General features: G+C 47.2%; 1 protein-coding gene across 1 annotated transcript in view; it reads left to right on the forward strand.

Moving 5' to 3' along the window:
• The window catches only part of dlg3 (discs, large homolog 3 (Drosophila)), a 97,156-nt gene that overhangs the window by 8,757 nt on the left and 74,343 nt on the right, over positions 1-14,056 (forward strand). Inside the window, exons 3-4 of the mRNA XM_035408711.1 lie at positions 2,436-2,533; positions 7,992-8,096. Coding sequence (XP_035264602.1) covers positions 2,436-2,533; positions 7,992-8,096 — 203 coding nt within the window. The remainder of the gene's footprint in view (positions 1-2,435; positions 2,534-7,991; positions 8,097-14,056) is intronic.

The raw sequence follows: 14,056 nt of genomic DNA on the forward strand, positions 1-14,056 counted from the left end.
GTTCACCTCAAGCGCTCACTCATTAAAAATGCACAGAATGCACATTTCTCCAAACCTCGGCTTTCTTTCTTTAAAAAAAAAAAGATGTGACAAGCGGTTGAGCTTTTTAGAAACTCCAGTACCTTTAAGAAGTAAAAAGCAGTAATAAAAGAACACACACACCCCACGCACACTCACACACACACCAACAAAAACAGACTCTTTGTGTCTTTAGTGCCGTATGTGGTCATGTGCGTGACATCAGCAAGGTTGTCGCTCCGCGTTCTTGTCAACGCGACGCCCCACAGTGGCCAACCACAGACCCAGTGCGCATAACAACCCCAGAGAGAGGAGGAGGAGTGTAGTGGGAGAGGGTGGGGTGCTATAGAAAGCAAATTATAGAAAAAGAAGGGAGGAGAGGAACAGAAGAGCAGGAGGAGGTCTCATGAACCAAGTCCCGTTTTTTTTCTTCCTCGGACTCATTTCGAGATTTGTTCTGGAACTTTCACAATGGCACGGACTGACAATACTTTTTATTAGATTATGAATACGCCTACCACACACAGTGAGAAAACTCTTGAATAACTGAAACGATCAGCCGTGCTTTAATTGCGTGCATTTATGCGGTACTGGAAGATTCCGGAACAGCAGTGTGTTTGGGGGGGGGGGGGGGGGGGGCAGGATCAGTATTACGGCATTCCGACGAATGGGCACAGCTGTCTGCTAATTGAGCATTTTGGAAGGAAACTCCCCCTTATTTTATACCATGGGCACCCCTCTCAGGAATTCAAAATGTAACCACATTAGGAAAGACAAGCACGCAAAATGCAGCCTGGCAGTGCTGTTTTTAGTGGAACAGCGATGGCCACATTGGCCCTAGATTCTGTGAATGTTGCTATTTGCTTTAGGGTGAACTGGTGACTAGCACCTATTTCTTTGGTACCTGTTATAACACAATGGGAAAACAGAGGTGAGGTGTAGGGAGAAAAGGTGTCAATCCTCCATTTTCACTTTTTAATATCAGGAAGGGGGTGCAGGCACTAGATAATATTTAAAGGTTTTATTTCACATGCTCTGTGCCCTACCCCCCTCCCCCTTCACAGTGACAGTGTTACTGAACTCTTGAGTGCATGCGATAGCTTTGGCATCCTGCAGGTGGCAACAGTGAACAGAGCACTGAAGAGGAAGCCTGCAAACCTAGCAGTCTGCACTCAGTGTCCAATTCAGCATTCTGCACTCAGCGTCCAATTCAGCATTCTGCACTCAGTGTCCAATTCAGCATTTTGCACTCAGTGTTCAATTCTGTCTTAGATGTGATGGGGAGGGCCTCGGTGCAGACTACTTTCATTCAGTACAACAGGCTTCAGCAGTTAACCGTGCAATATATAGCAAATGCTTCTTTTTTGAAACTTTTAGCATGCAACTTGTAAAATGTGAACATACTCTATTTGGCCACTGGGCAGTCTGTATACCATTAATAGCAGCAAGCTCAAGGGACTGGCACACATGGTAGAAGTTATCTCAATCTTCGATCACGTTTTTGGTCTTGTTTTCAGTTTCTTTTTTAATGTTAAATAAAGCCACTCTGAACTACAAAGGAGATGTCATTTCAAGAGGATCCCGCTTGACTGAAGGTCACAAAAGAGAATTCAGCACTGTTTACAATAAATAATGAGGTTTACTGTTACAAAGGCAAACATGATAAAGGACAGTTAGATCAGTCCTTCTAAACAGTTTATATACTCTTCTCTCACTACATAGAGACATATTTTCCCAATTGTACCTTATTTAGTTACATTTGTATGTGTGATATAATGTACGCGCACACACACACATGTGCACATACACTTGTATAGCTATATTGTATATGTGGTAAAAATATTTTTTACGTATTACCCTTACGCAATGAATAAGTGTATGAGGCAAATTTTAAAAGTTTGTTTTGATACTGTTTACACAACATTAAAAATTATGGGCATTCATATGGAGTTGGTCCACCCTTTGCTGCTGTAAAAACCTCCACCCTTCTGGGAAGAGCATTGTCATGCTTAAGCAAGAAAGGGCCTTCCCCAAACTGTTGTTCAGAGTCGTCTTGAACGTGATTGTATGCTGTTGCATTGATTTGCCTTTACTGGAACTGTGGGGCCTAGTTCTAACCATGAAAAACAGCCCCAGACCAAGGGGTGTCCAGAAACATTTGGTCATATAGCGTATATTCAGAGGACTAAATCACTGTAAGAGGTGTTCATTCTTTGCATTTTTACATTCTTTGTCATGCTCAAATGAATATTTATAAGTGCTGTTACCTGACACTTTGAATTTGATTATGTAATGAGTGAAGTGCCTATTTATTTTAGACCGGTTAGCAAAAATGCAAGTTCAAGTATAATAAAATCAGATAAACACTCAGAGGTGAACTGTTGTGGATGTGTTATCTTTTAAACTTTCCTTTTCAGATATTCAGGAGTGCTACGAAGTGACACTGAAACTGAACACCGCGGAGAACGGGCAGGCAATGGACACGAGGGCGTCCGACCTGGAGAAGGGATGGGAGGTAAGGAGAGACCCTGCCTCTCTTTTAAAATAAATACTGTGGGAATGTGTGTCACTTCTGAAAGAAAATTCATGCTTTGTGTTCCTCTTCCGTGCCTCCTGTACTTCACAAAAGTATTAAGTTCAAATTACACAATACGGTATCCACATGACCGACAATGACCCTTTTATCTCTTGTGTTACTTTAAAAAAAAATATATATCCTTGGAGAAAATGATTCTTTGAAAGTTTGAAATCACACAACCCCACCTCTCCGCCCCCACCACCCGAGCACAAAGAGAGAGGGGAGAGAGAGAGGGCATATATGCCACTGACTGGGAAAGAGGGAGGAGAAGAGAGGCACACTGAGACAGACTCTAGTGCGTGAGTCACTTTGGGAAAGAACCAGCAGTGGTAACACCATGTGCTTCAATGTGATCCGAATGATGATGTCACCATGCCCTTTTATGACAAGTGTCAACAGTCGCATCACCGCTCAAAATATTCATAGACCGGAGCAGGGGAATGGAATGAGCACGGCACACGCACGGATGCAGATCAGATCAAAATGGCTGCCAGTGGGAATGCATGGATACCGCGCGAACCCCCAAGGCTCAATGCAGTGAGGATGGTACTGTCTGCAGGAAAGGTGAATTCATGATCTCCTTGGCCATCTATCTGCAATAGACTGGCGACCTGTCCAGGGTGCATTCCTGCCTCTCACGCAGTGCATGCTGGGATAGGCTCCAGCACTGCCCACGACCCTGACCGGGAATAAGTGGGTGTAGATAATGGATGGAAGGATGGATGGCCACCTTTATCTGGGTTGCATCAATACGTTGTCGTTTAGATGTTAATGGCCGCTCAGTGAATGGGTGTGTCTGTTCTACCTGGCCTGCGTGATTTAATGTTCTGCCATATCTTCTTTTTCTTGCAGCTATGCTAGACTGTTGATGAACTTGATGCCTGACTGTTTTTTTGTGGGCCATTACATGAACACTCTTTGGTCTGGTTTTATGCTCAGGATTTTGAAAAGCAAGGCCCAGCTCCTGCTAATGTGCTAGCTGTTGCCTCTTCTCTTCTAAGTGAAGAGGTTTTTAATGTGATAGTTACAAATGGAGAACAAATCCACAACATCAGATGGAAAACACTTTTACCCTACACATTTGCGCTGGCCAAAATCCAGTCTTGTTCCCAGCATTGATATACAGCCGTCCAAAACAATTTTTTTTTGTTTTGTTTTTATGGTTGTTCGTTTTAGTCAAATCCATGGGTCTTGTCAATATAGTACATCTAAAACATCTCTTTTGTTCCTCTAGTCTTCCATTGTACTTCCCACTACATTAAACCACCATTGTGTTCAGCACACATGAATGCATTGCCCCATGACTTAACATGTTTAACCGCAACTGGGGACAGTTAGCTGAAATAAAGTGCTATTTATGTTGTGAGAATGATAAGCAGCTTGTCTCAGTGCATGTGTGGTTCCCGCCATTTATAATGGATATGGCTGCAGTGTGGGGGTGCCATTAGAACAGTGTGCAACACCCCCCCCCCCCATTCACAAATGAGTGCTAATGTATGGTCCAGAATCACACCAGCCAACACCCCCCCCCCCCACCCCCGCATTCTTCAACTTTTCTTTCTGCTGTGGATCTGGCTCTCTGATCTAGGATCAGGTATCTCCTGTCCATGTCCCAGCTTTACCCATTATGAGCAAAAAGGCTAAACTGATCCTAGTATTTCTATGAGACACTTTATGAAGAAAGCATACCCTTGCTTCATCGTTGGCTGAAGAGGAAGAGGAGGAGGAAGGACATTATGTACTCTGGCTCTGGCCTTCATTGCCGTGGATGTCCAGTGAGGCCCCTCATTGTTCATTATGAGTCTCAGCACACGCTCACCTGATTGGAGGACGGGAATTATGTGAAACAAGACAACCAATTCGACAATTTCCTGCAGCGGAAAGGGAAAAAAAAGAGTAAGGAATGAAAGAATGAACGAATCCTGTATCAGAGGTGTCTGTCTCCTGTGAAGAGGCTGCGTTTGAGGGAAAGGGGTGGGGGCGTGTTTTACAGGGTGGGGTTGGGCTTATTTCTGTTGCATCATTATTATGCAAATCGACCTCTGTCGAATTTACCGGAATCTGTGAGTTGGGCTCAGATTGTGAACGCACGCTGTTTTGCATATGGAGGATGCATATAGAAGTCCTTGCAGCAGACTCTTCATGATAAGCACCCATGTGTTGACAACAGCTGGCAATGTTATGTGGATCGTTATCATTTAGTCAGTACGTCCTCATTTCAAGTGACGCTTTGCCATGGGGAAATATGCTTTTATGTCTTTGTATTTGACATATTTCAAATAAATGTGGCACACGTATAATTTGACCACCACCTGGTAGTTTATAGCCAGGGGTGTGGTGCTATTATGGGTTACTCTGTATTCCGTGTCCTTCCTTACGGTCGTCCTGACACACTAGTGTGGCTGCAGAGAGCAGAGGGACATGTTCCACCCTGATGCTGCACACTGACCTTGTTCTTCAGAACCAGATTAGCACTTTCTGTTTCCTGTCAGAGGGGTGAGATGAGTTGTGCGTGTCTGTATGTACCTGGACATTGGACATGTGTGTCAGATTCTGCATTTGTGTGTGTGTGTGTGTGCATGCATGTCAGTGTGTTTGTAGGCGTGTGTGTGCACATGGGCGTGCGTGTGTGTCTGTGTGTGTGTGTGTGTGTGTATGTCTGTGTGCGTGCGTGTGTGTGTGTGTTTGTGCGCGTACATGTGCGTGTGTGTGTGTCTGTGTGTGCATGTATACATGCGTGTGTGTGTGTGTTTGTGCGCGTACATGTGCGTGTGTGTGTGTCTGTGTGTGCATGTATACATGCGTGTGTGTGTGTGTTTGTGCGCGTACATGTGCGTGTGTGTGTGTCTGTGTGTGCATGTATACATGCGTGTGTGTGTGTGTTTGTGCGCGTACATGTGCGTGTGTGTGTGTCTGTGTGTGCATGTATACATGCGTGTGTGTGTGTGTTTGTGCGCGTACATGTGCGTGTGTGTGTGTCTGTGTGTGCATGTATACATGCGTGTGTGTGTGTGTGTGTCTGTGTGTGCATGTATACATGCGTGTGTGTGTGTGTGTGTGTCTGTGTGTGCATGTATACATGCGTGTGTGTGTGTGTACGTGTGTGTGACTTTGCGTCTGGGTGTGTTACCCGCTGTGTTGCCTGTCTCCAGCCGCCGTGCGCTCAGTAGTAGACGCAGCAGGGCGTGGAGTCTCTCCCCATTAGCGCGGGCCAGCAGGGGCGTGAGCGTGTATATATACACAGAGTCTCGGGAGGAGAGGGCTAGAGGGTGCGGGCACCGCCGTGCGCACCGCGTGAGCGTCCCAGAGCACTGACCCACAGGACGGGAGACAAAGTGGCCAGCCCGCTGTGGCCCCACATCCAGCCATGGCCTGCTCCAGAGTCTGCCCTCTGCTGCCCATTCGGTGCCTGTGCGGCGTGAGCTGCGGCAGAAGAGCCGACCGCGGCGTCTTTCAGGTGGGTCCTGGGTCCTCTGCGATTCTGCCCGCGGGCGTCCGCCGCCTTCGCCCGCGTGAGGTGTCCTACCGGCGCTCCGTTCCCTCTCCGAGCGCGGCGTTTCCTGTTTGCACCGCACGCATGGGAACGGGCGCCCGGCGGCGCCGGTGGACCGAAGCTGGCGGAAGTTGGGGAGGTCGCCTCCGCCAGCTGCCCGCTGCCACGGCGATTGCGATGGCGATTTCACCGCGCGCCCCAAAAGCGCGGCCGCACGGGCGAGCGAGGGCTTCGCGCCGCGGCTGCCGTTCTCCTCCGAGATGACGCTGCACATTCGAAACTTCTCCGCTTCTATTTTTGCTGAGTGGAAGTGGCGGAGCGAAGCACGAGACGCAGGCAGTTGTGTTACAGCTTGGATATTTTTGGCCTCCGCGAACGTTTCAGATTCCTCCAACGTGACGGTTTCTGAGATAACCGGCTCTTGGGGCTACGGTCCGTACGTACGGCACGCTCCCCTGGAAAACAAAAATCAGACGGAGGGGAAACGTTAGAACCCGGATTCGCATGAAGCGCCCTAGCTGAAATCATTCTGATCTCGCAGTTGAGTTGCTCGTTTATATTAAAAGATTTCCGAGGAGCTCAGTTGTTAAATGCATCCCATTAGGCTATAAATAGAGTCTAAATGTGAGACGCGGTGATGAATGGAACGTCAGACTCACACAAGCGCCGGTGTGCCGGAGGAAAGCGGAGTTCGGCCGGTGTTTTTACTGCTGTTTGGTATTCTTGTGGTGAAAATGTGTGGCGACAAACAGTCTGATCCGTGCCGGTTCTTGTGCACAATCGTACATAATGTACCTCTGTCTGATACTTTAATAGTTTCAGGCTTGTGGAATGTATGGCTGCGCAATTTATTGTCAAAGCACAGATCTTTACAAAGGGCTTTACAAAGTGAATTAGAGTCTGGAGCGTTTGTGTAGCTGCTGATTCCCCTGTTTAACGGGGCCCTGTTTTTCCGTGGTGTTAACATGTTGCTAAGAAGCGGATAAGATCGTCAGTGGAGAGAGCGGCTGATCGGTTGAATTCCTGCTCATTCAGACTGTGTTCGAACCGCAGCCATTGGCGATGCGCTGTTCCCAGCTATTCTCACCTGTGCTTGAACACGCTGTTCCTTCAGGTGAGAAGTTAAACCAGGGTTGCACAGCTGTGGTCATGGTGGGCCACTCTGCATGCTGGTTTTTGTTCCAGTCAGTTACCTTCGTTTTTTTAACAGTTCCGTAAACTATGGTGGATTAGCCCCGTACTGGAGCGCAGTAAAGTCTTTAGGATACACTTGCAGTCGGCAGCTGTAGCTGGTGCTTATGCAAATGTCAGATCCCAATACGACTGAGCTAATTCAATAATTCGGAGCAGAAGTTGGCACAAAAGCCTGAAACTGATCGATCCTTGTTGTGCATTTCTGCATTAAATCAAGATCCTATGGCACTTAGGAGTAGGGGTGTTAGCCTTGGTGTCTTGGTCTGATTCCCCAAAAACTCTATACTGGGCCTTATAACAATGAGTTCCTGGTTGACCTGCCTTGTGAAATAATGGTTAATAATACCACAACAGCAATAACAACAGCAAAACTAATAATATACAGCTCTGAAAAAATTAAGAGGCCATTTCAAATTTTCAGTTTCACAGTTTATGGGTATGTGTCTGCATAAAACTTTTGATGTTCTTTCATAAACTATTGATTTAAATTCCAAACAAAAACATTGTCATTCAGAACACGACAATGGCCAAAATGCTAAAAATACACAGTGTTTTGTAATTTTAAAAAAAACAATGTCTTTGCTTAGGAAGGGTTCAGAAGTTAATGGTTAAGTGATCCCAATTCTTCTTAAAAAACATATTGGGTGGTGTCACTTTTTTTCCAGAACTGTGTTTTTCAGCGTGCGATCTGGTTTGTATGTCTCGCAGAAAGAAGAGGGGGTGTCGCTCGTGCAGGTCACCAGCAGCACCAGCCCTCTGAAGGTGGAGAGGGTGTGTGGAGTGGTCAGCCTTTCCCACGTGGAGCCGCCCCAGGTGAGTGGAGGGTCCCGAATATTCAAAACTGAGGAAGGTGAAAATTTGTATTATTTCCCCGTGCTCTCATTGGTACTCTCTTCTTACTGTTTCTACAATTTAAAAAACGAGAAACAGTAATCTGAACTGTCGCCAAAGAACTATACTTTTCTGTGTGATGTTATAAAAATAGTTCTAAAAATTATGGATGCTGTTTATATAGAACACATTTTTTTTTAATTTAGCATTTTTTTATAATTTCATTTTGGTAGGAGGCTAATTTGTTGTTGTACATGTAGGAGGGCGTTTTACACAAGAGCTCTATCCGAGTAGCCGTTAATCCCTTGCATGTGTTACCCTACTGTGGTGTTGGAGGGACAGATTTAATACTGAACTTCAGTCCATGGACTGCTATGTTCAGTATGTGCTGTTAATCTGCTACTAATTCATATGAATCAGTCATAAAAACAAAAATCTGCGCATGGAATTCATTTTGTGCGCAAGCACATTTGAGAACCATATTTGCACTGTGACCTGTTTTTATTGAGAAGGTAAAATACAGAATGGGATGGCAGGACCTAAAATCACAAAGTACTAATGCTTATAAATTGGCTTGTGTAATCAGATAAATGGCGTGTTCCAAAATCCCTCTGAAATCTCCGGTATTAGCCGCATTCGTTGTCTGATATTAATTTCATAATGGAGAAAGGGTGCCTTTTTAGCCCAGTTCATTTGATTGGGAGCCACTGGCCTGGAGCCATGCTCGTGTATATATGCCCAAGCAGAGGGAATGATGGGAAGCTTGCAGCTGCACACCTTCCCCGCGAAACGCTCTCTGACAGAGGGGCTCACACTGATACCGGCCTGGCTCCTCCCCCTCACATCGCAGCCCCGCATTCTCACACGCCTCCCCCAATCACAGAACGCCCAGCAGCAGCCGCGGCGCCACGCCCGCAGGCGCCTGAATTGACGATGGGGGGGGCGAGGGAGCGAGGGGGCGGGGGGGGCTGGGCCGGGGGTGCGGGGAGCCGGCGGGGTGTGCGGGACCAAGGCGTTTGTGTGATAGCATCACCTGCATCTGCATAAACCTACAGCGAGGCTCCGGCTCGGCCGCACGCTGCCTGAAAGAGAGATAGAGAGAGCGAAAGAGTCCCTCCCCTCCCCTCATCCTAGGAGGAGGAAGGAAGATGGAGGGAGAGAGGAGGAAGAATGGACAGATAGAGAGAGGGGGAAGAGGGAGAGAGACAGAGAGAGAGGGAGTGAGAGAGAGAGAGAGAGGGAGTGAGAGAGAGCGAGAAAGCAAGGGATATATAGAGAGATGAGAGCGAGAGAGGGAAAGAGGGAGAGATGGAGGAAGCGAGAGAGAGAGACAGAGATGGAGGGAGAGGGAAAGAGGAGAGAGAAATTAGGAGAGAGAGGGGTTCAGGGAAATAGAGTGAGTAAGGGAAAGAAGAAGAGAGAGATAGAGAGACGGAGGGAGTGAGTGGGGGAGAGTGAGGGAAAGAGTGAGAGAGAGAGATAGAGAGAGACAGGGAGAGGGAGTGGGGGAGGATGGAGGCAGCGAGGCAGCTGAGAGGCGAGGGCCCGGCGCGGTGCAGTGCAGTCAGAGCTGGAGCGGACACCCAGCGCTCAGCCTTCCTCACGTCGCCATGGAAACCAGATTCCTCCCCCTGCCTGCATCCCTACAGACCGAGTCTCTCTCTCTCTCTCTCTCTCTCTCTCTCTCGCTCCACCGTTCTCCACCTCACTCGCTCTCTTTTTCTCTCCCTTTCCGTGTTGAACAAACATATTCGCAGGCAGACGCACGTGTACGTACACTGCTGCATGTACAGAGCTGTGGTGTGCGTGTGCCTGTGCGTGTGTGTGTGCATGTGTGTGTTTAGCCTGTTTCTGATGTGTAATTCATGGGCAGTGCAGAAACCATAGATATGCGTTTTACACAAGGCGCACAGTTATGAATATGAACGCTCAGGTGACCACACTCACACAGTGATACACTGTCATTGCATTTTTCCTACATTTCCTCTCTCTCTCTCGCTCTCCTCCCCCCCTCTCTCTATCCCCTTCCCTTCCTCTCTCTCTCTCTCTCTCTCTCTCTCTCTCCCTCCTGTTGCCTGCTGTTCTGCAGCACATGGCTCTTGTCCCTCTCCCTCCGATCCTTGTGTTCCTTCACTCCACTAATGAGCCATTTCTCCTCCTGACCCCTACCTCTCTTTTCATCGCTGCTCTTTCCCTTTCAGTGCATCAGGTCACACACAGCCCTTCTGCTCAGCTCTCCCTCTCTCCGCCTGCTTTCAGTCCGTCACCTTCTCTTCCTCCTGTCTGTGTTATTTACCACTCGCCTCTCCATTCCTCTCCCTCTGACTCTCCTCCCCTAACTTCCTTTTTCCTCTTCGTTCTCCTTTCACCCCTCTTTTTCTGTTGCCCCTCCTTTCTCTTTCTCTTTTTCCTTTCGCCTTCTTCTCTCTCTCTCTCTCTCTCTCCAGCTCCCCTATCATTAGTCTGTCAGTCGGATGCTCTGTGTTTGGTGGAGCAGCTGTTTGCTGCCACCAGACCTATTAATAGGAGTCCCGGGCACGGCTCCTCTTATTCTCTGTCTCCATGTATCTGTGAGATGAGTGTGAGAACACCGTGGCAGGGGTCTGGTCCTGAGTGCACTTGCTTTTAGTCCCCTGAGTGCCCTGTCCCTGCTTCCCTTCGCCCGAAGGTGTGTTGGAGTACCTGCTGGTGTGGGATGGAGTTACAATTTTTATCATAGACTAGCCGTAGAATGGGACTCGCTGCAGTTTAGCCGTACTCATTAGGATTCTATCTGCAAATTTACCGACAGTCTCAAAAATAGCATGTTGTTCTCTGTTGATGAAATTCGGCAGAAAAAGATCAAACTGCTTTGTTTTCCTGCGTTTGTGGACCTGAGGGGAGCTGCAGGGTTGGCCTCTCTTTCTCGAACTGTCCCTGCTGCTCCTTCCAGTGAAGGAAGGCTGTGATCGCCGGAGCTGTGTCACAGAGTGAGGATTGTTCCTTTAAGTCCTGTGCCGTGCATCATTTTTCCTTATTTGGGTGGTTTCCTGTCAGGTGACAACAGTGGTCACATGACCCCTCTCAGAATGCACAGAAATTCTAGAAAAGCTCCGTCTATACGTGCAGTTTGTGTGAGAGCGAGCGCGTGTGGGGGGTAGAGGTGGGGTGGGCCACACAGATCACAGCTGGGCCAGTGGATTTTATGTAATGAAAGATGTGAGAGCAGGCATAGGCTCACAATCCTGGGGAAGGATGTGTGTAGCGTTGGGCTGAAATTTGGCCTTCTCTGGAGAAGCAGGGGAAAAAAACACTCACCTCGTGCAATAAATCACCAGGTTCCCGCATTTCATTTGTCAGGTGAGGGTCAAAGGTTACCGATTTCATTCCATAAGATAAATGGCTTTATATTGTTTATCCCAGCTACTCGGGGCCCAAGCATTTAATTGGATTCAGTTTTTATAATCATGCACATACACACATGCGTGCATGTCCAAACATGCATATTTGCAGGTACCCATGCGCACATACACGCACGCATATATGCACAAATGCCCATACACACTCACACACACTCACATACCCACACACACACACCCACGCATACCACATGCACTCACACACACTATAACATATATATATATGCGGACAGAGTGTAGCACAGTGGGTAAGGAACTGGACTTGTAACTGAAAGGTCGCAGGTTCGATTCCCGGGTAGGACACTGCCGTTGTACGCTTGAGCAAGGTACTTAACCGAAAATGCTTCAGTATATATCCAGCTGTATAAATGGATACAATGTAAAAATGCTATGTAAAAAAAGTTGTGTACGTCGCTCTGGATAAGAGCGTCTGCTAAATGTGAATGCCTGTAATGTAATGTAATGTAATAAATATATATATATATATATATGTGTGTACATATGTGTATATATTTACTTGCAGCTCTTCCAAATGAGATCATACTTAAGACTTAAACATGTTAACACATGCTGTGAGCCGTTATCACCAATCTAATAGCAGGGTATAAAAACTAAGATCTAATGTGTGTGTGTGTGTGTGTGTGCACCCGTTAGGGTTAATGTTATTCAAATTTTAAAAGTGAAGTCAGTCTGTCGTGTTGTCTCAAACTTGTTTGAGTGACTGTATTTTCACATTTCATGTCAGCCTCTTCCAGTTAGCTTAAATGACATTTAATACAGACAGTTTCATTGGTTTGATTTTGAGCAGTGAAAGGTTGGTTCCATGTTGTAAATGAAGAGTCAGTCTTGCTAAAATATTTCAGCTGCTTACACCAACGTTTTGGCCCAGTGTTCGGTTCGTATTTTGGACAGCTCGGAAGATTTCCTTACATAACCGCTACCTGAACTAAACCCGCCATGTAAGATATTTGAATATTCGCGTTTGAAAAATTGGCTTTTCGCTCCTTCTGTTTTCCACGTTTCAGTTTGGGTTTTTAAACCTGTGCCACGCAGTTAGGCTTGTGTTTACAGCCACGTTTAAGCTGCCATAACGTCATTATGTAAGTGAAACGGTAGGATGTGGAGGCAAGCAACAGTAACCAGGGAGGGAAGAAGAGTTACTCGTGATACTGAGGGAGTTCTGCAAATGGCTGAAGGATGATGAGAAACGTCTTGTACAACGGCACCGATGTTTCCCTTCTGCCTGAGCAAAGGCAGGCCTTCACAATAAGACTGCAGTTTCCCTGAGAAATAGCTGCAGTCAGTTGTGCGTGGTACCCTAACCCTCTGTCTCTATCTCTCTCTCTCTCTCCCTTTTTCTCTTCCTCTCCTCCTCTGTGTCCTGCTGATACAGAGAGTACTGCCCATTGATTGGTTCTGACTGAGGAGACCTATCGTTTTTTATGTTTTATATTACATAATCTTTAAAGGAATAGGCTGCTTGTCCCCAGAGGGGCCCTACACACACCCACACTCATGCACACACAAACATATGGGCGCACATGCGCACACTCACACACGCGCACGCACGCGCGCGCGCACACAAATGCACACAAACACGTATGTGCACATGCGAGCATTCTCCCACGCTCCCCTGCTCTCCGTCATCGGTCTTTGACGTCTCTGTTTCCCTCCTCTGCCACCGCTCTGTGCAGTTCATTTTCTCCTTCTTCTCCTTCTCGCATTCGAATCATTCCATCTGTGAAACTCTGCTGTGAGCCGTGGAAGGGGAGGGGGGGGGGGGGTAGGAAGGAGAGCGGGGAAGGTGGGGAGAAGACAGGTGTAGCCTATCGCGGGGAGGCATCAGCCTGATTGGCACGATCGCAGAATCGTCTCTTCAAGGAGGCCCTACCCGGAATAGCCTTCAGGATATTGGGTGGGCCTGGCAGAGCCTCCATTTTTCTTGGAGATTTGGGCTCCGATTGGCTCAGTTTTCTTTTTAAATGTGAAAGTTTTTTTTTTTTTTTTTTTTTTTTTTTTTTTTTTTTTTGGCTCTTTCTACTGCTAGCAAAATCTGCATACGTTACAGGAATAGAATATCATGGTAATGAAGTGAGCTAGCATTGCATGTAATTAAGTGTGGCTGAGCCTGCCGCTTGTGCCTCCTGGTCGGACTCGAGCAGCACAGTGTGCAGTCACTGTGAAGACTATGCAAACAACCAAGCGCACATGCACACAAACACACATACACACACACACACGCACGCATGCATGAGCACGCACACACAGGCTTATCACACATACTCACGTGCACACACGAGCACATGCGCACATATACACGCTTGTGCACTAATGCACACGCACGTACATCCTCACACATTCGAATGTATGCGCAGAATTTCACGCGCGCGTGCACACACACACACACACACACACATACGCATACTCATACTCATACTCGCAAATAAAACAACATCAGTCAGGCCCATTCATGCACATAATCTCCTTCCCGTCGCATTGATAATAAGGCAAACACACAAGCCTCTTATGCCCGCGATACTGCTG

This window comes from Anguilla anguilla, chromosome 3 (assembly GCF_013347855.1).
Source record: "Anguilla anguilla isolate fAngAng1 chromosome 3, fAngAng1.pri, whole genome shotgun sequence".
Taxonomy (NCBI): domain Eukaryota; kingdom Metazoa; phylum Chordata; class Actinopteri; order Anguilliformes; family Anguillidae; genus Anguilla; species Anguilla anguilla.